Source organism: Canis lupus, chromosome 32 (assembly GCF_011100685.1).
Source record: "Canis lupus familiaris isolate Mischka breed German Shepherd chromosome 32, alternate assembly UU_Cfam_GSD_1.0, whole genome shotgun sequence".
Taxonomy (NCBI): Eukaryota; Metazoa; Chordata; class Mammalia; order Carnivora; family Canidae; genus Canis; species Canis lupus.
Window position 1 is genome coordinate 39,833,094 of NC_049253.1, and position 23,699 is coordinate 39,856,792.

The 23,699-nt window shown below is 34.6% G+C and overlaps 1 protein-coding gene across 3 annotated transcripts in view; it reads right to left on the reverse strand.

Annotated features, from left to right (window-relative positions):
* The window catches only part of USO1 (USO1 vesicle transport factor), an 89,761-nt gene that overhangs the window by 35,360 nt on the left and 30,702 nt on the right, over positions 1 to 23,699 (reverse strand). For 2 of the 3 annotated variants that reach the window (XM_038582424.1, XM_038582425.1), the window contains exons 4-8: positions 22,523 to 22,599; positions 10,787 to 10,887; positions 10,300 to 10,402; positions 9,900 to 9,955; positions 5,253 to 5,373 (exon numbers count right to left, since the gene is read on the reverse strand). In XM_038582424.1, the coding sequence (XP_038438352.1) occupies positions 5,253 to 5,373; positions 9,900 to 9,955; positions 10,300 to 10,402; positions 10,787 to 10,887; positions 22,523 to 22,599 (458 nt within the window). The remainder of the gene's footprint in view (positions 1 to 5,252; positions 5,374 to 9,899; positions 9,956 to 10,299; positions 10,403 to 10,786; positions 10,888 to 22,522; positions 22,600 to 23,699) is intronic. The other variant, XM_038582426.1, reaches the window with a different exon arrangement.

Below are 23,699 nucleotides of genomic sequence, written 5' to 3' on the forward strand. Positions count from 1 at the left end.
AAAAGTGAAAATCTCAATGAGATATCATCTCATACCCCTCAAACTGGCAAGCAAGGATTGACAAAAAAGTGAAGAAAAAGAAACTTAAAAAAATACTGCTGATAGATGTATAAACTGAAAAAAACCACTTAAAGCCATCTGGTAATATGTGGTAAAGATGAAAAAAGTATAATTTTATTTGTAGATATACAGTGTAGAGAAACTTCATATACAAGTAGACACATAAGGACCATTTACAACAATAGTTTGCTAGCAAAAATAGATACAGCCTAATTGTCAACTCAATTAAAAAAAAAATCACGGGCACCTGGAGGGCCTGGTGGGTTGAGCATCTGCCTTTGGTTTGGTCTGTGATCTTGGAGTCCTAGGATTGAGCCCCATGTCAGGCTCCCTGCTCAGTGGAGGGTCTGCTGATCCCCCCTCTCTCCCCCGACTCATGCTCGCACGCGCTAATAAATAAAATCTTAAAAAAAATAGATCATAGAATATTCATACTACTGAATAATACATAGTACTTAAAATGAATAAACTAAAGTAATATGTATCAAGGCAGCCCCTGTGGCCCAGCAGTTTAGCACCACCTTCCGCCCAAGGCATGATCCTGAAGACCCAGGACTGAGTCCCATGTTGGGCTCCTTGCGTGGAGCCTGCTTCTCCCTCTGCCTGTGTCTCTGCCTCTCTGTGTCTCTCATGAATAAATAAATAAAATCTTAAAAAAAAAAAAAGTAACATATATCAACATGGATAAATCTGAAAAACATGATGTTGGATAAAAACAGCAAGTTATAAAATTATATTCAAAAGTATACTTTTTATCTAGTTTAAGAATGTGTAAAATAATGCTATATATGGTTTATTAATATATGATATGTGTGTGTAGAATCACACAAATACATGTTAAAAGTATAAAAACAGGGGCGCCTGGGTGGCTCAGTTCGGTAAGCACCCAACTCTTGATTTCCACTCAGGCCATGATCTCAGGGTTGTGATATTGAGCACTACATTGGGTTCCATGCTCAGCACAGAGTCTGCTGGGATTCTCTCCTTCTCCCTCTGCTCCTCTCCCCACTCATGCACTTTCTCTGTCCCCACCCCCCAAAATCTTTTTTTTTTTAAAGTATAAAAACACTCACTGGATGGGAAAACAAAATCAAAATACTATAATTTTAGAGAAGAAGGCAGAGTAACGGAACAGTTACATAAAGGACTTAACTATCTGTGGCATTTTATTTCTTTAAAAAAATCTAAAACATGTATAGCAAAATGTAAATAATAGAACTGGACAATAGGTACAAGTGTTTCTTACATTATTTCTGTTTTCAGTATGTTTGAAACATTTCATGTCAACAAAAAATTGAAGAGGCTAAAAATCATTTCCTATTAATTTCCAGTTCACATTATTTCTGTTTTCAGTATGTTTGAAACATTTCATATGTCAACAAAAAATTGAAGAGGCTAAAAAACATTTCAATCTCCAGTTCCTATTCACCTCTCTCTCTTGACTTTTCCAAATTCTTTGTATGCGTTTTCTCTACTATTCTATTTTCTCACTTCTAATTCACTCCTCTTAACACTGCAATATGGATTCTGAGGCAATCATTATACTCAATTGCTCTCCCCAAGGTCATCAATGATATCCATGTTATAAATCCCAAGGTGCAGGGACACCTGGGTGGCTCAGTGGTTGAGTGTCTGCCTTCAGCTCAGGGCATGAACCTGGGATCTGGGATCGAGTCCCACATTGGGCTCCTTGCAGGAAGCCTGCTTCTCCCTCTGCCTGTGTCTCTGCCTCCCTCTGTGTCTCTCATGAATAAATAAATAAAATCTGTAAAAAATGTATTATTTTAAAAAATCCCAAGGTGCATTTCTGCCCTTGTTTGACATCTTTGCAGCTTCTAACAATGCTATCCCACTCCCCAGACCCTCCTACAGTGATTTTCCTCTCTTTCAGCCCTCAGTCTCTTTCACCAAGACTTGCTCCTCTATCTCTTAACATTAGTACAGCTTAGGTTTTGTTTGAGCACTTCCCTTCTCGCTCCTTACTCATCCAAACGGACTCATCTAATCTTTAACCTCATTTATCTAATTTTGTTTCATCTATCATTTATATTGTAAGTACTCAAATCTTTATCTTCAGGCTGCCCTTCTCTCCAGATTAATATAGCCAAATATCAACTTCAACTATATTATTCAATTTGCTAATCTCAGTACAGTCAATGCAAATAAACATTTTCTTCTCCAACCTTAGTGCTAGGTTTTCAGATCAATCTCTCATTGATTATACACACAAGTACAAATGCTGAATTAAAAAAAAAAAAAGTCTTGTTGGGACACCTGGGTGGCTCAGCGGTCGGGCATCTGCCTTCAGCTCTGGGCATGATCCTGGAGTCGCGGGACTGAGTCCCACATTGGGCTCCCTGCATGGAGCCTGCTTCTCCCTCTGCCTGTGTCTCTGCCTCTCTCTGTGTCTCTCATTAATAAATTAAAAAAAAATTTTTTTTTAAAGTCTCAGGAGCAATAAAGAATTGAAAGTTTAGCAGGCTAACTCTGATAAGAAAATGAGTATTTAGAGAGGTAAACAAGTATAAATACCTTTTGGCTGGAAGTATATTTCTCAATCTTAAAAAACCTAAAACTTTTATTTTGATAGACTGATGGGGCAAGGGAAAATAAATCAAACCCAAGAGTATACACAAGGTGGGAAAGGAATCTAATTGCAAATTCTCCACTAATAAGCTGAGACTTCAAAGGGCTATGTCCTCAGGGTGAGAATAACCAAAATTTTTCTAATCCTTATAGATCTTAGAGCTTGGTTTTGAATTGCCTAAGTGGTCTAGGAACTCTCAAGCCTTAAACCTGGACTAAGTTGATCCCAGATAAACTGCACTCCCAGGGCCTGGCAGAAACAACTATGTTTTCTCTAAAAGAAATTATCTCCACCCTAGGCTTCAAATTCCTATGAATAATTCTGTTAAATAAAACATAACACATAATCAAAGATAATCACACATACAGAAAACATTATAAAATGTATAAGAACCAACAGAGCAAAAGTTCCCGATCCACAAAGACCTGAAATACTGGGACCACTAGACACAGACTATGAAAAATTTGTTTCTTGTGTTTGAAGAAGTAAAAAGTTAGTTGAAAATATCTGCAGAGAGAGGTGCCGGAGTTGTGCAGTCGGCTGGGCATCTGACTCTTGGTTTTCACTCAGGTGGTGATCTCAGGGTCGTGGCATCAAGCCCCGGTTCATCGGAGGGTCTGCTTAGGATTCTTTCTCTCTCCCTAGCCCTTTGCCCATCCCCCTGCTCACACGAACTCTGTTAAATAAATACATACATACATACATACATACATAAATGTTTAAAATAAAGAAAAGAAAAAATATCCGTAGAGAAAAGTAAATTATAAAAAACTACACAGCAAGTTTCCTAAAGAACCAAACAACTTCCAGAAAAGAGAAATTAAAAATTCAATGGATGTACGTTGACTTAAACTTACCTTTCACAATATATTAAGTCAAATCATGTTGTATACCTCACACTTGTAGGTCAACTGTGTTTCAGTAAAAATGAGGGAAAAAGAATCTCTCAATAGACATGTTTAACAGCAGATTAAATATAGGTGAAGATGAATAGTTTATTTTTGCTTTTGTCATCAAAATAAAAAGCTTTTGCACAGTGAAGGAAAATCAACAAAATTTAAAAGGCAACCTACAAAAAGGGGTATTTGCAAATGACATACCTTTAAAGGGTTTGTTTCTATAAAGAACTTATAAAACTCAATATCCCAAAAAAGTAATCCAATTACAAAACAGGCAGAAGACACAAAGAGATGATTTTCCAAAGAAGATATCCAGATGGCCAACAGACACATGAAAAGATGCTCAGTATCACTTATTATCAAGGAAATACAAATCAAAACTATAATGAGATTTCACCCATACCTGCCAGAAAGGCTAAAATCAACAAGACAAAAAAACTACAGGTGTTGGTGAGGATGGGAAAAAGAACACTCCTACAACTGTTGGTGGGAATGCAAACTGGTACAGCTGCTCTGGAAAACAGTATATACGTTACTCAGGTTAAAAACAACTACCCTGGGATGCCTGGGTGGCTCAGCAGTTGAGTGTCTACCTTTGGCTCAGGGCGTGATCCCAGAGTCCCAGGATCGAGTCCCGCATTGGGCTCCTTGCAAGGAGCCTGCTTTTCCCTCTGCTATGTCTCTACCTCTCTCTGTGTGTCTCATGAATAAATAAATAAAATGCTTAAAACAAACAAAAAACCACAACTACCCTATGATCCAGCAGTGGCACTACTAAGTATTTACCCAAAGAATACAAAAATACTAGTTCAAAAGGACACATGCACCCCAATGTTTTTATTTATAGCAACATTATCTCTAATAGCCAAACTGTAGAAACAGCCCAAGTGTCCATTGACTGATGAATAGAATAAGATGTGGTGTATATATATATATACACACAATGGAATGTTGTACTCAGCCACAAAAAGGAATAAAATCTTGCCATTTGCTCCACATGGATGGAGCTTAGAAAAAGACAAACACCATATGTGGAATTTAAGAAACGAAATAGATGTTCATAGGGAAAAAAAGAGAGAGGCAAACAAAGAAACCAAACTCTTAACTCTAGAGAACCAACAGCGGGAGGTGGGTGGGTGGATGGGTTAATAGGTGATGGGGATTAAGGAGTGTACTTGTGATGAGCATGGGATGATGTATGGAAGTGCTGAATCACTATATTGTACACCTGAAACTAATATCACATAGTATATTAACTATCTGGAATTTAAATAAAAACTTAAAATAATAAATAAGTGTAGGTGAAGAAAGAACTGTTGAAATAGATAACAGGTCAGAAGTAATAAACCAGAATAGAGCTTGGAAAGACAAAAAGATGGAAAACACAGAAGAGAAAGTAAAATAAAGTGAGAGTCAAATCAGATGACAGAAAACTTGATTCTGAGTTTAGAAAGATAGGAAAAAATGTAGCAGAGCAGTATTTGAAGAGAGATAGCTGAGATTTTCCAGAAATGATGAAAGACACCAACCTAGATTCCAGAAGCCTAACAAATTTCAAATAGGATAAATAAGAAATCCATACTCTGCAAACCATAATGAAAGAAAGAATATAATGAGTTCTCATTTCTCCCTCTAATGGCATTCCCTAGAAGTTAACAATTTAGTGAGCACAAAAGGAATCTCTCTAAATCAATCTCATACTATACCTCCATCACTGTTCCCCTCCTCTGTAATAATGTCCAGTAGTCTCTCAAAAGCATTTTCAAAAGCAACAATTTTCTGGATTGCTCCATTGCTTCTGGTTAGTGCCTGCAGTAGTAATACACCCTTATGGAGAAAAAAAGATAATGTTTAGTAGAGAACAACTTTTATAAGACATTTAAAAACCACAGATTTTAGAAGTGCAGAAATTTCACAGAGGTGAGCAGTATGCCTCTCTAAGATTATAAATCTCAAAGGGACAGGGCCTAGACTAGAATCCATGTTTACCAACTCCTAATTCCATTTCCTTTTCACTGCACAATATAAATATGCAACAATTCTTACATATTCATCAATCATTACTCAGCTTTAATCATGGCCTGAGAAAGCTGGGCACAATAGTGTGTCTCAGAGATGCTTTTGTATGTGCTTCACAATAGCAATGGTATGAAATTGTGAATTCAATAATATAAATCTACAAACATCATCACATTCTAGAACAGAAAATTCTATTCTCCTGTAATTATCTGGCCTCTAAATGCCCAAAACTTGATTCTAAGTCAATAGAAAAAAATAAAATAAAGTAAAACAATTCACAGCAGTCTTTGCTTCTGATTCTTAGTTTTTCTTAGCTCCCGTAAGCTGGATTTAATTTATATATTCTGCAACTTCTTCATTATCATTCAAGAAAAACTTGCTGTTACTCATTTCTATTTATTTCACCATTAAATAACAAGTATTTTGTAATAATACCATTTGCTGATTCTTTGAAACCACATTTTTTATGAAAACCGATTTTTTTTTTTGAAAAATGGTATTTTTTAGGGGAAAAAAAGGCAGATACTTGACAAAAAGAAGAATAGCAAAAGAGTAGTTCGAAAGTCCTAAAAAAGGCAAATTAGCTTATTGGGCAGATAAATATTCATATAAGACAAAAAAAAAAAAAAATTTAAAAAGCCCATGGCCTTCCAGACTTGTTCTACTCATTTTCCTGACTGCCAAGTCTCAAAAGTGAGATGAAAAAAAGGTAAAAGGGGTTATTTTCAGATGTCAAATTCTCCCACTTAATGCTGCCAACTCAAATTTAACCACTAACAAAGGGGGGAAGGAATGCTGTAGAAAGAACACTAAGGCTGAGTTAGATAAAGTGGGTTTTAAAAATGGTTGTCCTAGGGCAGCCCCGGTGGCCCAGCGGTTTAGCGCTGCCTTGAGCCCAGGGTGTGATCCTGGAGACCCAGAATTGAGTCCCATGTCGGGCTCCCTGCATGGAGCCTCCTTCCCCCTCTGCCTGTGTCTCTGCCTCTCTCTCTCTCTTTCTGTCTCTCATGAATAAAGTCTTTAAAAAATAATAATAAAAATAAAAAAAATAAAAATGGCTGTCCATACTAGTTGTGCAACCTTAACTAGATTACATAAATTCTGAATCTTAGGGATGCCTGGGTGGCTCAGCGGTTGAGCATCTGCCTTTGGCCCAGGGCGTGATCCCTGAGTCCCAGGATTGAGTCCCACATTAGGCTCCCTTCGTGGAGTCTGCTTCTCCCTTTGCCTGTGTCTCTGCCTCTCTCCTTGTCATGAATAAATAAAATCTTAAAAAAAAAAAATTCTGAGTCTTAGTATACCCATATGTAAAACAAGGATAATATCTTTGTCATAGGATTTTTATTAGAAGTAAAGGAGATAGGGCCGCCTGGGTGGCTCAGCGACTGAGCATATATGCCTTCGGCTCGGGGCGTGGTCCCATGGTCCTGGGATCAAGTCCCGTATCGGGCTCCTTGAGTGGAGCCTGCTTCTCCCTCTGCCTGTGTCTCTGCCTCTCTCTCTCTCTCTCTGTCTCTCATGAATAAATAAACTATTTAAAAAAAAAGAAGTAGTAGTAGTAAAGGAGATAAAATAACTTCTATGGAAGCTACCAGGTTTATATGTAAATGGCACTTATATTTTTTAAGTTCTCAATACACGTTTATTTTTTCTGACTAAAGAGATACACTGCTCTAATCAAACATACCCACTAAAACGCTATTAAGAATGAAAAGTATGGGCAGCCCCGGTGGCTCAGCGGTTTAGCGCCATCTTCAGCCCAGGGCCTGATCCTGGAGACCTGGGATCGAGTCCCACATCTGGCTCCCTGTATGGAGCCTGCTTCTCCCTCTGCCTGTGTCTCTGCCTCTCTCTCTTTCTCTCTGTGTCTCTCATGAATAAATAAATAAAATCTTAAAAAAAATGAAAAATATACTCATCGGTCATTTAAATTTAAAGTGAACACCAAATCCTTATTTAAAAACTGGTAATTAAAGGCATTTATCTGTTTATTCTGCTTTTCATGTATGAACTATACTTCAGAGTAACAAATTAGACTACTTGATGAAGTTCTTCTTTGCAGAAGATTATAGCTTAATAAGTGTGAAATAATGATAGAATTATAGAAATCATTGTTTTGCAATAATGATAGAATTATAGAAATCATTATTTTGCAACTCTCAACAAAATAACTGATTAAAGCAATGACTATTAATGAATGATCAGATAGAACTTATAAATCTGATGTAAGGTTGATAGAGGATTTATAATGGAGAGATCCAAATCAAATCCACTGATCACTAAAAATGAGACAGCCAAATATTACGTTTCCTTGTGTGTTGCAAAATTAAGTTCACTGTATCATCTAGGAAATATCTCAGCAAAGAGGTGAACCAAAACATAATCAAGGCCTTTAGATAAGTTAGCAGACATAACAATCGGATGTAATGTGAGAACCTTATCTGGACCCCGATCTGAAAAAAACCAACTGTAAAAAATATCTTGGACAAATGCAAAACCTGAATATGAAATGGTTCTTATTGAAACTGAGGACTAAGACATCATGGTTAACTTATTATGTGATACTGGCATTATAGTTCTATCAGAAAATATATATATAGCATGTATACTAAAGTATGTAATGGCAAAATTATATTGCTTGTTTCGATGCTTTTAAACATTCCAGTCATAAATAAAGGACAGTGGTGAGAGGAGGGGTAGATGAAACAAATATAACAAAATCTTGAAAACTGATAGGTTTAAAGGGCAGGTTTGTCTGTGTTCTACTTTTGTGTGTGTTTACATTTCTCATAATAAAAAATTCAATAACAGAACTACAGTCTATCACCTAGAAGTAAGCTGGTATCTCCTAGAGTTTTTCAATCTTTTTTTATAATTTTTAAGCACTAAGTATCCTAAATAAATAGGATAGTGTCAGTGCGCCTATAGTAAATGACCAACTAATTCTCTAATCCAGATAAAAATTAAGGTTTAAAATATAAAACATGGGCCTAAGAATCTTTAATGATATGCACCTAGGGAGGCTACTCAATGGTGACAACTATCATTGAATACAACTAGAAAGTTGGTTAAAAAAGCAAAAAGAAAATACTTTTTAAAGAATAAAAAAGAAAAAGACATGGGAGTGGAAAAAGGTAGTATATTGTTTCAGGCGATCACAGAGTGCCAATAAGAACCATCAGAGGTGCCGTTTAGTTGCCTCTGGTTTCTGGTGTCAACTGAGGTGTATTATGGTATGTTTTATTACATAAGGTTATAAGAGTAATTATCCACAAAAAATTCAAATGAACATGTTTACTAAACCCAAGAAAAGGTGGCAGTAAAACATAAAAACAAAGAATCTAGAGGTTAAATCCAAAATATAAACTTAATCCCTAATCTTAAATTAATGAAAAGCAACATAAAAAGATAATCTTTTTATCTGTGTCAAATAAAAACTGAGAAAAAAAGTAGGGTGCCTGGGTGGCTCAGTCAGGTTAAGTGTCCAATTTTTTAGCTCAGGTCTTGATCTCAGGGTTGTGAGTTTGAGCCCCACATTGGGTGTGGAGATTACTTAAAAATAAAATCTTTAAAAACATTTTAAGGGACACCTGGGTGGTTCAGAGGTGGGGCGTCTGCCTCCAGCTCGGGGTGTGGTCCCGGAGTCCCAGGATCGAGTCCTCCATTGGTTTCCCTACATGGAGCTGGCTTCTCCCCCTGCCTGTGTCTCTGTCTCTCTCTTTGTGTCTCTCATTAATAAATAAATTAATTTTAAAAAAAGGCATTATACTCTTGACCAAGTTGTAGATAACCACAAAAATGTTTAAGCAACAACAACAAAAAAATCAGTCAAACTTATATGCAAATAATAAAATCAATAATAAAAAAATAAATCAGAATGGAAAATAACTACAGAGTTATCATGCTCTATAGTTAAATGAAGATTACAAGGAAAATCATTTGAAATGCATATTCAATCAAGTAAGGTTGAGAATTCCAAACCTAATTCTTAAAGTTTACACAGTTCAACGTTTGGAGATATTTCCTTTACTCTTTCTGGAGGCAGAATTTGGTGTCAATATAACCTTTTAGAAGAGGATGAAAGAAATCCTAAACTTGTGGAAACCATAAATTTGAATACCAAAATAATCTATGCCAAAATATTAGATAATCAGGAAACAAAAAAATAATGTGATCCTACTGTATATAACTTTAAAAAGGTTTAAAGGATTGGCCAATACCCCCGTTTTCCAAATCTAAATTATGACACTGAATAAGGATCAACAAAGATTTCATTTGCAAAGAGATAGGAAAAAAAAGCTGCATATTCTTAGACTTCTTCGAATTTAACTTACATCATTACGTATGACTTCCCTGGAATCTGCTAATAAGTCCATTAATCTTGAAACACCTAGAACATATAACCATGTGAAAAACAGTGGCAGATCAAAAACAGAAACAGTGATTCAAATTATACAATTTATTAACACATCATTTTAGTCCCCTCTTTAGGAATGATCCTCACTTTTAAATCAAAAATTAAGGGATCCCTGGGTGGCGCAGCGGTTTGGCGCCTGCCTTTGGCCCAGGGCGCGATCCTGGAGACCCGGGATCGAGTCCCACATCGGGCTCCCGGTGCATGGAGCCTGCTTCTCCCTCTGCCTGTCTCTGCGCCTCTCTCTCTCTCTCTGTGACTATCATAAATAAATAAAAATAAATAAAAAATAAAATAAAAAATTAAGATGAGTCACTTACCCATGGGACTGACTAAAATGATTTGCTGCACCTGAGGTCCTAGCTGTTTTAAAAGAGAAGTAAGAAGCTTCACACCAGGCCAGCGGACATGGAAATCAAATTCCTGTAATATAAGAATTTAAAATATTTAGCATATGTAATTTACATTAAAAAAAATTTTTTTTTCAACTAATAGTACTACCAAAAACTACAAATAAACACAGTTTGGCAAATTTTTAACAAGTAACTTAAGAAATAAAAAGCGATAAAAAGAAAATAGTTAATATAAATTGATTAAACTGTTCCTGACTAGGTGAAATAAAAATGGAAATAAGCAGACAATATTTTTACAAATTATAGTCCTTAAAACATGCATGTGAATCTCTTGCAATTATACAACAAATTTCACCTTAAAAAGGTACGTATGTGCTTCCTCAGTAACACTCAAAAGGTAAAAAACAAACAAAAACTTATTAAGATGACAAAAACACCAAGATTCTTTATTTACCTCCAATAAAGATAACAGGAGAGTGACATTTTCCTGCTGCTTAATGAAAATTTCTGTAAACTGGCTTCCGAAATCCTCACTCTGCCTTGTGGAATTTTCTTCTGTAATATTCAAAGAAAAATGTTATTTCAATATGATGCTATGTTATTTTAAAGTATCCTTCTTGTTGAGGGTACTAAGTAGAAATGATAATTTTCTTAGAATAGTGTGGCCGGTCGTGATAGCACAATTATGCTGGAAAGATTATCCTTAAAATAATTTTCAATGTCACTTAAATAAAAGTTATTCTTTAAATGTTTAAATATGATATTCAAAGAAAAGACATCTAGATTTTCACATCTTTTCAAAGACTTTTTTTAGGTTAAACTTCTAATTAGGGCACAAGGGAGCTTAGTAGAGTGGCAGAGATATTCTATCTCAAGTATGATAGAGATTACACTATTATTCACATTTACCAAAACACATAGGACTATACAAATACAAAGAGTAAATTTCACTGTGTATAAATTATACCTTCAAACCTCCCTCCCTCTAAAAACATTATTGAACATAGAGTCCTTGTTGACTTGTTACTGTGTTAAATAATTTAATTATAAAATTAAACCAATCATCTGCATATTCTTCAGTATTTTTTCAAAAAATTAACATATATATGTATACTATAAAGTTAATTGGCAATAAAATCAGAATTTGACATTTAATTTTACATTTATTCCTTAAATTATTTTATAATTGTCCTTTAAGACTTAACAGTCTTTAGATTAAACTACGTATTGTTTCAATGTCAAAAAAATATAAAGGACCACTAAAAACTGAAGCAATAATTACCAAAGTAAATAATCATTTAAAATCTGCCTATGTTATATATGCAATTTAGAGATAGCAAATATACTACTCCCATTCCCTCACCCATGCCAGACACAACTAACTCTTTTCCACATATTGCTCCAGGCAGTGACTATAAACCAGTGGAGCTGGCAGTCAATACCCCTCAAATAGTTCTCTTCTAATGTGAGATTTTAATATTAATATACTTTAGAAATGGAAAAAAAAAACCAGATGATAGGAAAAGCAAAAACAATCCAACAGTGACAGTGATGATCACATCTAATTATTTGTAGAAAAAAGACGAGAGCAAAAGTAGAAGTGTTTTTCAATACTAAGTACCCAAATATGCTGGGTTTAGCCTTCAGAAACTCCAGGAAATATTTCTCTTATCTCGTGTCAGTAAAGGAATTAAATGTTTTCAGGCCTTCAAACTACACTACTTAAAAAAACTTCAATTTTGAAAGGATTACTCTGGCAGCTGTGCTGAGAACAGAATGTCAGGGGAACCAGGGGAAGAGAAAGACAATAATCAATAGAGACAAAAAGCAATAATCAAGGAAAGCAGTAAGAATGTCTTAGATCTTAGTGGTAATAATTTTTTTTTTTTTTTTTTTGAAATTTACCATTTACTGAGACGAAAAACACTGTGAAGAAACAAGCTGATTACAAAGAGAAGTTTCATTTTGGACACGTCAAGTATGTGACACATTATAAAGATTTGAGTAAAGATACCAAGTAAGCAGTTGGATAAAGCTAACCCTAGGTGTCATTAGAGAAGTTTGGGTTGGACATACACATGAGAGTGCTAACCATATAAATGATACTTAAAGTTACAGAACAGTATGATAAAGAGCATCCGTATAATACTTCCAGCTAACATCATACTTAATGGTGAAAGACTGAATTCTTTCCACTTGAGAGCAGTAAAGAGGCAAGAATATCCACTTTTACCACTTCTAGTCAACACTGTACAGGAGTGGCATAAGGTAGAAAAAAGAAATAAAAGGCATAACAGATTGGAAAGGAAGAAATAAAACTATATTTACAAGTGATATATTTATGTAAAAATCCTATGAAATCTATAAAAAAGCTATTAGAACTAACAAGTGAGGCGAGCATAATTATGGGATATAAGGTTAATACACAAAATTAACTGCATTTCTATATACTGGCAATGAAAAATTAGAAACCGAAACTTAAAAATAGTACCACTTAAAACAGCACCAAAAACTGTTACAGATTTAGGGATAAATCTGACAAGAGATGTATAAGAATTATGCTTTGAAAGCTCCAAAATGGTACTGAAAGAAATCAAAGGAAGACCTAAATAAACATATTACTGTGTTCCTGCATTAGAAGGTGCAATAGTGTTAAGATGTCAGTTTCCCCCAAATCAATCGACAGATTCAACAGCATCTGAATCAAAATCTCAGTCAGCCTTTTATGGTAGAAATTGACAAAGTGATTCTAAGATAAGGGAATGCAAAGAACCTAAAAGAGCGAACAGAACTTTGAAAAGGAATGAAGCTAGAGGACTTCTACTTCATAATTTCAAGATTATGAAGTTAAAGTAAGCGAGACAGTATCCGATTGGCAAAAAGATAGACACACAGACCAATAAAATAGAAAGTCCAGAAACAGACTTACTAGCTCAAACCCAAGTGTAAAACTAGAAACCAAAGACCTAAACACAGGAGTTAAAACTACAAAACTTTTAAAAGAAAACATAGGAGAAAATCTTATTTACTTTATGTTTAGCAAAGAGTTCATAAATAGAAAAGTCTAAATTATAAAATTAAAAAAATCAATAAATTAAAACTTCTGCTTTTCAAAATACAGTGTTCAGAAAATCAACTAGAAGAAAGTATTTGTGAAATAAACATTGCAAAGAATTTGTATCTAGAATATATAAGGAGGGGATCCCTGGGTGGCTCAGCGGTTTAGCATCTGCCTTTGGCCCAGGGCACAATCCTGGAGTCCCGGGATCGAGTCCCATGTCGGGCTCCCAGAGTGGGGCCTGCTTCTCCCTCTGCCTGTGTCTCTGCCTTTCTCTATCATGAATAAATAAATAAATCTTAAAAAAAAAAAGAAAAAGAGCCTTCAATGTTTAAAAAACAAACAATATATAAGGAATTCTTACAACTCAAGTATGAGACAAAAAAAAAAAAAAAAAAAACCCACTAAAAACAAACAAAAGGGGATCCCTGGGTGGCGCAGCGGTTTAGCGCCTGCCTTTGGCCCAGGGCGCGATCCTGGAGACCCGGGATTGAATCCCACGTCGGGCTCCCGGTGCATGGAGCCTGCTTCTCCCTCTGCCTATGTCTCTGTCTCTCTGTGTGTGACTATCTCTGTGTGTGACTATCATAAATAAATAAAAATTTACAAAAAAAAAAATTAAAAAAAAAAACAAAAATAACCCAAAAAAACCCCCAAAATTTGAATAAACACTTGACCAAAGAAAAGTTACATGGATAACAAACAAAACAAAACAAAAAAAATCATGTAAGTTTTCAATATTATTATTCATTAAAAAATTACAAATTAAAACTACCATGAGATATTATTTCACACCTATTAGAATGGCTAAAAAAATTTTTTTTTTCAAAGATTCCATCCATTCATTTGACAGAGAGAGAGAGAGAGAGAAACACAAGCAGGGGGGAGTGGAAGAGGGAGAAGCAGGCTCCTTGCTGAGCAGGGAACCTGATGTGGGGCTAGATCCCAGGACCTGGAGATCATGATCTGAGCCTAAGGCAGATGCTTAACCGACTGAGCCACCCAGGTGCCCTGAATGGCTAAAATTATAAAAGACTCACCATATCAGGTATTGGAGAGGATGTGGAGGACCTGGAACTCTCATATACTCTTATGCACATTCCAATATAAAATGGTACAACTACTTTGAAAAAAGTTTGGCAATTTCTTCTAAAGCTAAAATACACCTATTACATCACTTAGCCATTCTACTCCTAGGTATTTACTGAAGAGAAATGAAAACATACGTCCACACAAAGACTTGTATGTGAATGTTCACAAAAGCTTTACATGTCATAGCTAAAAACCAGAAACAACCCCAAATGACCAACAACAGGGGAATGAACTAACAAACTGCTGTATATTCATACAACAGAATCATACTCAACAATTATTTATTTATTTATTTTTAAAAGATTTTATTTATTTATGAAAGACGCAGAGAGAGAGAGAGAGAGGCAGAGACACAGGCAGAGGGAGAAGCAGGCTCCATGCAGGAAGCCTGATGTGGGACTCGATCTCGGAACTCCAGGATCATGCCCTGAGCCAAATGCTCAACCGCTGGGCCACCCAGGTGTCCCTCAACAATTTTTAAAAATTTAACTATTGATATAAACATGGATGAAAATAAAAATAATTATGTTATAGGAAAGAAGTCAGACAAAAAAAAAAAAAAAACCCAAAAAACAAACAAAGAAGAAAGTATATACTGTATGGTCTCATTTATAAAAAATTCTAGAAAAATGCCAAGTAATCCACAGCAATAAAAGCAGATATGTGACTAAATGAGGCCTATGAAGAGGGATTGATTACAAACAAGCACAAGGGAATTTCTGGATATGTTCATTATTTTGGTGGTGGTGATGACAGTTTCATGGGTTTATACATATGTCAAAACTCATCATATTGTAACTTATGTGCAATCATTATATTTCAATTATACTTCAAAAATGCTGTTACGGGGCACCTGGGTGGCCCAGTCAGGTAGGCATCCAACTCTTGGTTTTGGCTCAGGTCCCGATTTTGGGTTGTGGGGTAGAGAGCCCAGCCTTGGGCTTAGAATTCTCTGCCTCTCTCTTTCCCCTCCCTGCCCACCTCCCTTGCACTCTCACCTGCATTCTCTCTAATAAATAAATAAAATGAAATCTTAAAAGAAAAAAAAAAGCTGTTGTGAGGGAGAAGAAATCCAAATCTGGTTTTTATTTCGGTGTTGTATATATGGTGGAGAATAAAAACTCAACTATAGGGGAAGACAGTAATATATGTGAGTGAAGCAGGCTGCTATAAGACAACAGGAAGGCTGGAGAGTATATGCCCTGCCTATAGGAAGCAGCAATTGACTGCCAAGTGGGAATGCAGGCCCAGCTGTCATCAGTTTTCAGAATTTTAAAAAATAGAAATCTAAAAATCCAAAATCTCATGTGAGGGGTGCTTAGGTAGCTCATTTGGTTAAGTGTCTGCCTTCGGCTCAGGCCATGATCCCAGGGCTCTGGGAATCAGCCCCGCATTTTCCCCTACTTCTCTCTTTCTTTCTCTCTGCCTGCCCCATCCCCTGCTTGTGCTGTCAAATAAATGAATAAAATCTTAAAAAAAAAAAAAAAAAAAAAAAACACACCCCCCCCTCCCAAAATCTCATGTGAGTGAAAGCTCCCAATCTGATTTACCCCAAAGATACAGATGCAATGAAATGAAATGCTGGGACACCTGCACTCCGATGTCTATAGCAACAATGTCCACAATAGCCAAACTATGGAAGGAGCCTCGGTGTCCATCGAAAGATGAATGGATAAAGAAGATGTGGTTTATGTATACAATGGAATATTACTCAGCCATTAGAAACGACAAATACAAAAAAAAAAAAAGAAAAAAAAGAAAAAAAAAGAAACGACAAATACCCACCATTTGCTTCGATGTGGATGGAACTGGAGGGTATTATGCTGAGTGAAATAAGTCAATCGGAGAAGGACAAACATTATACGGTCTCATTCATTTGGGGAATATAAATAATAGTGAAAGGGAATAAAAGGGAAAGGAGAAAAAATGAGTGGGAAATATCAGAAAGGGAGACAGAACATGAGAGACTCCTAACTCTGGGAAACAAGGGGTGGTGGAAGGGGAGGTGGGGGGGGGGTTGGGGTGACTGGGTGACAGGCACTGGGGGGGCACTTGATGGATGATCACTGGGTATTTATTCTATATGTTGGCAAATTGAACACCAATAAAAAATAAATTTATAAAAAAATAAAAAAGAAAGCTCCCAATTTGTAATACTGGCAACTTATTTAAATTATCTCAAATATTAAGTGGGTCACACAACCTTGCTTGTAAGACAGACAATGCCCTATGGCCAAAAGATTGTTGATCTCTAGAGAAAAGCTCAAAATAAAAATCATTGAATTTGGGAGAATATTATTAAAACTAATCTAAAATGGAAGGGAAAAAAACATATGGACTTAATGAATTCTTCCTATGAAATGTTTTTTAAAATGGTGAAAAGTTTTTATGTGGATAAATGCAAATAACTAAGCTAGGGGTTTAAGCCTCGGTTAGTTATTTCTCAAAATGCAGGACAGTGTGGCATGTTATCAAGTATTTGATGAAAACAACTGCCTTTGCACAAATGTATTTGTATTAAACAAAGTTGAATAGGTTTCTTTACTGCAGAATTCTCAGCACTTAATATACTAATGTAAATTTTGTGATGCTTCAGAGAGGAATACAGTATGTAAAGTTTATTTAACTATGGGCCCTTTTAATACAGAGGACTCTGAGACTTTTATGCTACACCTTACGAAATGCAAGTTTAACCCAAGAAACTGTTTAATTCAATATCTGCATTGAGCACAAGCTAAAAACTTGGCAAGAATAAGAGTTAACACATTTGATTTTTTTTCTGTAAACTCCTTAAAATACTGCGGCTTAACAGTATATAATTAAGATCAATGTTTTGAACTGAACTAGTAAAATATAATCCTGTTCCAAGAATCTAAATGGTACTGTTCCAACTAAATGGTACTTTGTTACTATAGTGAACATAAATCTAAGATGGTTCTATCAAATTAAAGATTGCTTTCTTACAAGTCCTTATTGTATACCTCTGGAAATATTTTAGTCCTATTTATATGACTGGCTTTAAACAAAATATGTATATATATTTTTATTCTTCAAATGTTTATTTACAGTTTTAATTTCTCCAGAAATATAAATAATATTTTAAAACATTTCTGGGGGGAATGCCTGCATGGCTCAGTCTCAGTCGGTTAAGAGATCAACTCTTGATTTTGCCTCAGGTAATAATCTCAGTAGGGCTCTGTGCTGGGCCTGGAGCCTACTTAAGATTCTCTCTTCCCCTTTGCCTCTCCTTCCACTTCTCCACTTGAAAAATGCACTTTCACATGCTCTCTTTCTCTTTCTCAAAGGAAAAAAAAAAAGAGAGGAAAAACCAAAAAAACATTTCTTGACCCTGTTTTGGAATTCTACTCCATATCAAGTTCATAACCATATTACAGAAGACAACACTGCTTTATAGAAAGAGATATTCTAGTAAAAGTAGTCCTAACTCATGGTGAAGGAGTATCAAGTAATCTTTGACACTGTGCTCAATTAAACAAGCACATTGTATTTTTAATGTTTGTCTAAATCTTCCATAAACTAGTTATGTAAATTATAAGACTTACTAAAGATAATCTAGTCAGAAAAATGGTCATTATGTATTAAATCAGAAATCTATTTAACAAACTAGAATTTAAATAAAAATTTGAAACAAAACAAAAGGAAAACAAATCTATGGGGTACTTAAAAAAAAAAAGCATAATAAAAAAATTGTTGGAGCACTGGGTGGCACCATTGGTTAAGCATTCAACTCCTGGGTTTCAGCTCAGGTTGCGACCTCAGGGTCCTGAGATCAAGCCCCAAGTCAGGCTCTGCACTCAGCACAGAGTCAGCTTGAGATTCTGTCTCCCTCTCCCTTGACCCTCCTGCTCATGTTCTCTTTCTCTAAAATAAATAAATCTTAAAAAAAATTTACTGTTATCCTACTTACTAGATGATATTATATACATTACATGATCTCTGGGCTTCTATTTTTTCATCTTAAATTAATTTTTCTCACCTTTAGAAAAGAGAAAAATACCACCTACCTCACAGGCTACTTTGAGGCTCAAATAAGATAATGGACACGAAAGCACTGTAGATTTTAAAGCTCTGTCCAAAAATGATGAAACAACAATGGAAACAACTACGACTAAAATCTATTACCTAGTAAGGAAATCAGTTTATTTTCACAAGAGTAAAGGCATAAAACTTTGGTATTTTCTGCTTTCAAACAAGGGGTTCTAACGTCTCAAAGAGGGCTCCTGAGTGGCTCAATCAGTTAAGCATCTGCCTTTGGCTTAGGTCATGATCCTGGAGTCCCAGGATCAACTCCCACATCTGGCTCCCTGCGTGGCGGGGAGTCTGCTTCTCCCTTTACACCTCCTCCACTCATGCTGGCTCACACTTTCTCCTTCTTGCTCTCTCTCTCAAATAAATAAAATAAATATCTTTAAAAAACAAAACAAAAAACAAATGTCACAAAGGTAAGGCTATATACTTTATATAGCTATATATAAGGCTATACATGTTATAATAACACTTTAATAAGTTAGTTTTTTGTTAAGTACAGTTAACTTTGTTATATACTATTTTAAACCTATTTTATTTAGATAAGGATATTCCCTTCCTCATTTTTAAAAAGTTAAGGTTCTCAGGAAAAATGGCAAAACAAAATAAAATAAAATGTCATTACTTTAATTATGAGGAAAAGAAATATTAATATTAAATATAAATGGAACTTGAAACAGACTACCAGAAAAAGGAAAAACAATATTGGTGAGTTCTACGAGTTAATATAAAAAATGTCACTAACCAAACACTGTGCATGCATTATTTTAAAGGGACAATATCAATATATAAGTGTTTTCTAACCTGGAATACCTTTTCAGTTCTTGTTGAATACATGTAAAATTTATATATATACATATGTATGTATACATATTCAAACATTTTTATTTTTTTTTCAAACATTTTTATTTTTAAATAAAAATTCTTAAAAATTTTCTCTAAGAAGTATACAAACAAGTAATTTGAATAAGCTATCCTGCCAGAGAAAAGGCTTTACTGTTGTTTAAAGATGCACTATTTTCTGTGTTCTAGACAATAAATAAATTTAGTAGCTACAGAAAAAATTAATAGCAGTTATCAGATTATCAAACATTTCCCTTTAATTAGGGAATTCTTATATAGTGAAACAAATCTCTTTTTTACCAACCAGAAAAAATAATCACTTGACAGTGCCTTTTATATTACCAGGAATTATGCCTAAAAGCATCAAGCATATGTAAATGCAATCTTTTACCTTCCACATCATCTGAAAAGGTAGACAAAAATAAATAAAAAGTGGACAATGAAGAAAACAGTTTCTATGTTGAATATTTACAATAAAATAAATAAGAGCTTAAAAATGTCAAATAAGCAATAAAATCTCTTGAAGAAGAGACTCAACCATTTTATTCAAATATCTGATACAGCCTGAAAGAAATATAGCATATACTATATATTCAGGATTGTGAGACAGATTTATTATTAAATAAAGGACTGTAAATATCCTCAAGGTGAAGAACTGTAAAAGGGAGTTCATTATGTCAGCAAAGAATTGATGAAATAGTAGAGAAAAAGTATCAATAATGGAATGGAAGGGCATATTTCTCAATATCTAGATTTTTTTAAATTGGAACTTTCAGGATAAGCACATTTTCAGAACATAGTTTAAGTTCCTATTTTAATCTTCCCCAGAAAAAGTGATTCTACCACTTTTTCACCAAAGAACTGTTTATCTTGTTTTGTCCAAATAATCATTTTTGGATGCTGAATTAAAAATAAAGAGCCCAAACACAGAGACAAACAAAAAATTGGACTCTAAATACGATTAAGTTATAAATTTATAATGAGGAAAAACCACCTAATTAAAAATACTGCTGCTACACAACTTTTTAAAACACAAAAATTATCTGCTACAGACTAGAAAAAGAGCTAAATTCTAATCTGAAACTAAAAAAAAAAAAAGAAAGAAAATGTCTTTTATTTTAATGTGTTCTAACAGGTGTGTTGCACCTAATTTTCTCATCTAAGAAATAACTAGGAAGATAAGTGTCTTTTTCTTCAAAGTGTGTTCTTGTGTATATTGCATTCAAATATCATCCTTGACTGACAGCTTCTTATTCCATGGGTATCAAATCATGTTTACTAAAGATTTTTTCAGGGTGCCTGAGTGGCTCAGTTAAGTGTCTGCATTCTGCTCAGGTCTCTGGGATAGAGCCCCATGTTGGGCTTCCTGTTTAGCGGGAAGTCTGCTTCTCCCTCTCCCTCCACCCATCCTCCCCACTCATGCTCTCTCTCTCTCAAATAAATAAAACCTTAAAAAAAAAAAAAGAAAGTTTTTTCACCCCTGAGAAATTTATAAAGTTGTAAATTAGATATCACAGAAAAATATTTAAGAAAAGATATTTAAGTCCAAAAAATTGTGACCATTTGACATGACCCAGTTTCAAATGTTCCTATTTTTTTTTTTTTTTTTAAGATTTTATTTATTTATTCATGATAGTCACACAGAGGGAGACAGAGAGGCAGAGACACAGGCAGAGGGAGAAGCAGGCTCCATGCACCGGGAGCCCGACGTGGGATTCGATCCCGGGTCTCCAGGATCATGCCCTGGGCCAAAGGCAGGCGCCAAACCGCTGCGCCACCCAGGGATCCCTTCAAATGTTCCTATTACTGATATTCAGTGAAGTTATTTCTGCTTTTTTATCATAATAATATATGTATAAACTTATAATTATCTACATTACTTTATAATTTGCCTACTTAGAATTAAGAGGTCTTATAACTATAATCTAAATTAGACTTCTGAAATACACAAATATGCCCATCTTTCTGGCTGTCTAGAATAATGAAACACCCACTATGCCCCTTCAACAGCCAATCTGATGTGAAGAATTCATTCTTCAACAGCCCTGTCAAATGTTACTCAATGAACATGCTTTTTTACAATATATAGAAAGAAATGTATGTAGACTTCTAGTTAAGTATTTTGCATACTGACAATAAAGTAAAATGACAGACTAGTTTATTTTTAAAATGTAAGTAATTTGAAACAAAAATAGGAAAAGAAAGATGTACCAAAGTGTGTGAATTTTGAACTGATTAGTATTATTTCACACCAGACTAATATAAAAAAACTTTCTAATTTAATAAGTTGTTGCTCTTTATAAATTAACAAAAGTTTATGTTAAAAGTTTAAGTATTTATGAGGGAAAATCCCTCTAATTTCATATTGCTCACCAGATAATAACATAAAAGTTTGTTTTTTTAATAGCCAAAAATGATTTATTCAATCCAAAATTACTAATATTCATCCGGTCTAACTAAAACCAAACACAAAAAGTGGGCAAAATATTTTATAGGGATGCCTGGGTGGCTCAGTTGGTTAAGAAAATGCCTTTGGCTCAGGTCATGATGCCAGAGTCCTGGAATCGAGCTCCATATTGGGGCTCCTTGCTCAGTAGGGAGTCTGCTTCTCCCTCTCTCTGCCCTCTGTCTGCTCGTACTCTTATCGCGCTCTCTCTAATAAAATAAATAAAAAATCTATCTATATATACATTTATATATATGTGTATATATATACACACACACATACATTATAAAAAAGGTATGCCTGTGTGGTTCAGTTGGTTAAGTGCTTTTTTTTTTCATGCAGATCTTGAACTCCTGACCCCTGAGATCAAGACCTGAGCTGAGAATAAGAGTTGGATGCTTAACCAACTGAGCTACCTAGGTACTCTGTAAGCATCTGACTCTTGAAAGAAAGAAGATATTTTATAAAAAAGACTCTGAGTCCATCTCCAAATAACATTCAAAGCAATCATTTTAAATACTTTTCTAGGACTAAGCCTATGTCTCTCCTTTATTGGTTAAAAAAGAAAAAACCCTTATAAATAAACTTATAGAATAAATTTACCTTTAAAACCTGCAAAATTAGTACAATTCCAGGACATATAGCATATGCTATTTTAAGCACAGAAAAACACAATAAAAGAAAAAAAAACATAACAAACTTACCTACTTCTTCTTCTTCATCATTAGATATTATATTGTATAGTGTATCCAAGGCATAACCTATTATTTCAGAATCCGAACTATAAAAAAGAAATTATTACACTTATAAACTGCTAAAGTTAGAGTGCAAACTTTATGACCATTTTTAGATAGTTATTTAGCAAGACTGTATAACACATTAATCTAAAATCTATGCTAAGAAAATATCAGAGTGCAAACTTAAAGAATATATAAAGGTTACTTAAAGTAGTGGAAGATTAGAGGTAACCTAAATGTGTAATAGAAAAAAAAAAGTATAGCAGCAATGAAATACAGTATTTTATTTATTTTATTTTATTTTTTTTAATTTTTATTTTATTTTATTTATTTATGATAGCCACACAGTGAGAGAGAGAGAGGCAGAGACATAGGCAGAGGGAGAAGCAGGCTCCATGCACCGGGAGCCCGACGTGGGATTCGATCCCGGGTCTCCAGGATCGTGCCCTGGGCCAAAGGCAGGCGCTAAACCGCTGCACCACCCAGGGATCCCGAAATACAGTATTTTAAAGAATGTTTAATGACATGGTTATTAAAACACCCTTCATATAATGCCAGTAGAAAAAAATTAAATATAAAATTTTTTTAATAAAATTTAATGTACAGAATGATTCCATTTAGCCAAAAATACATATACAAAAAAACAAAAAAAAAACAAAAAAAAAAACAAAAAAAAAACAAAAAAAACAAAAATACATATACATTCCTGTGTGGTCTATATATGTATTTTAAAAACAACTTATAAATAAACTTGTAAGGTAAATTCAACTTTAAAATCAGCAAAATTAGTATAATCCAAGTAATTCTATGGGTATGTGTTTATGTTTATATATGTGTTTTGTGATATTTATATTTAAGTGTTATCCCTAGTTGGACTACTAGAACTTGTTTCCCTGCCCTACACTTTATTTTCTAAAAACAAACAAACAAACACACAATCAAAACAAAAGCTTAATGGTAAATATACTATTTATAAAACCAAGGAATATGAGACTGTAGTTGTTGAAACAAATTTTGAAAGCATGATGGATGATGATGGCATTTAGAGTAGAGAGCAGGAGCGAGACACAGGTCACAAAGATTCAGTGAATACAAAGAAATGATTAGGAGTGATAAATGAAAGATGATGGACAAAGTGGATCAC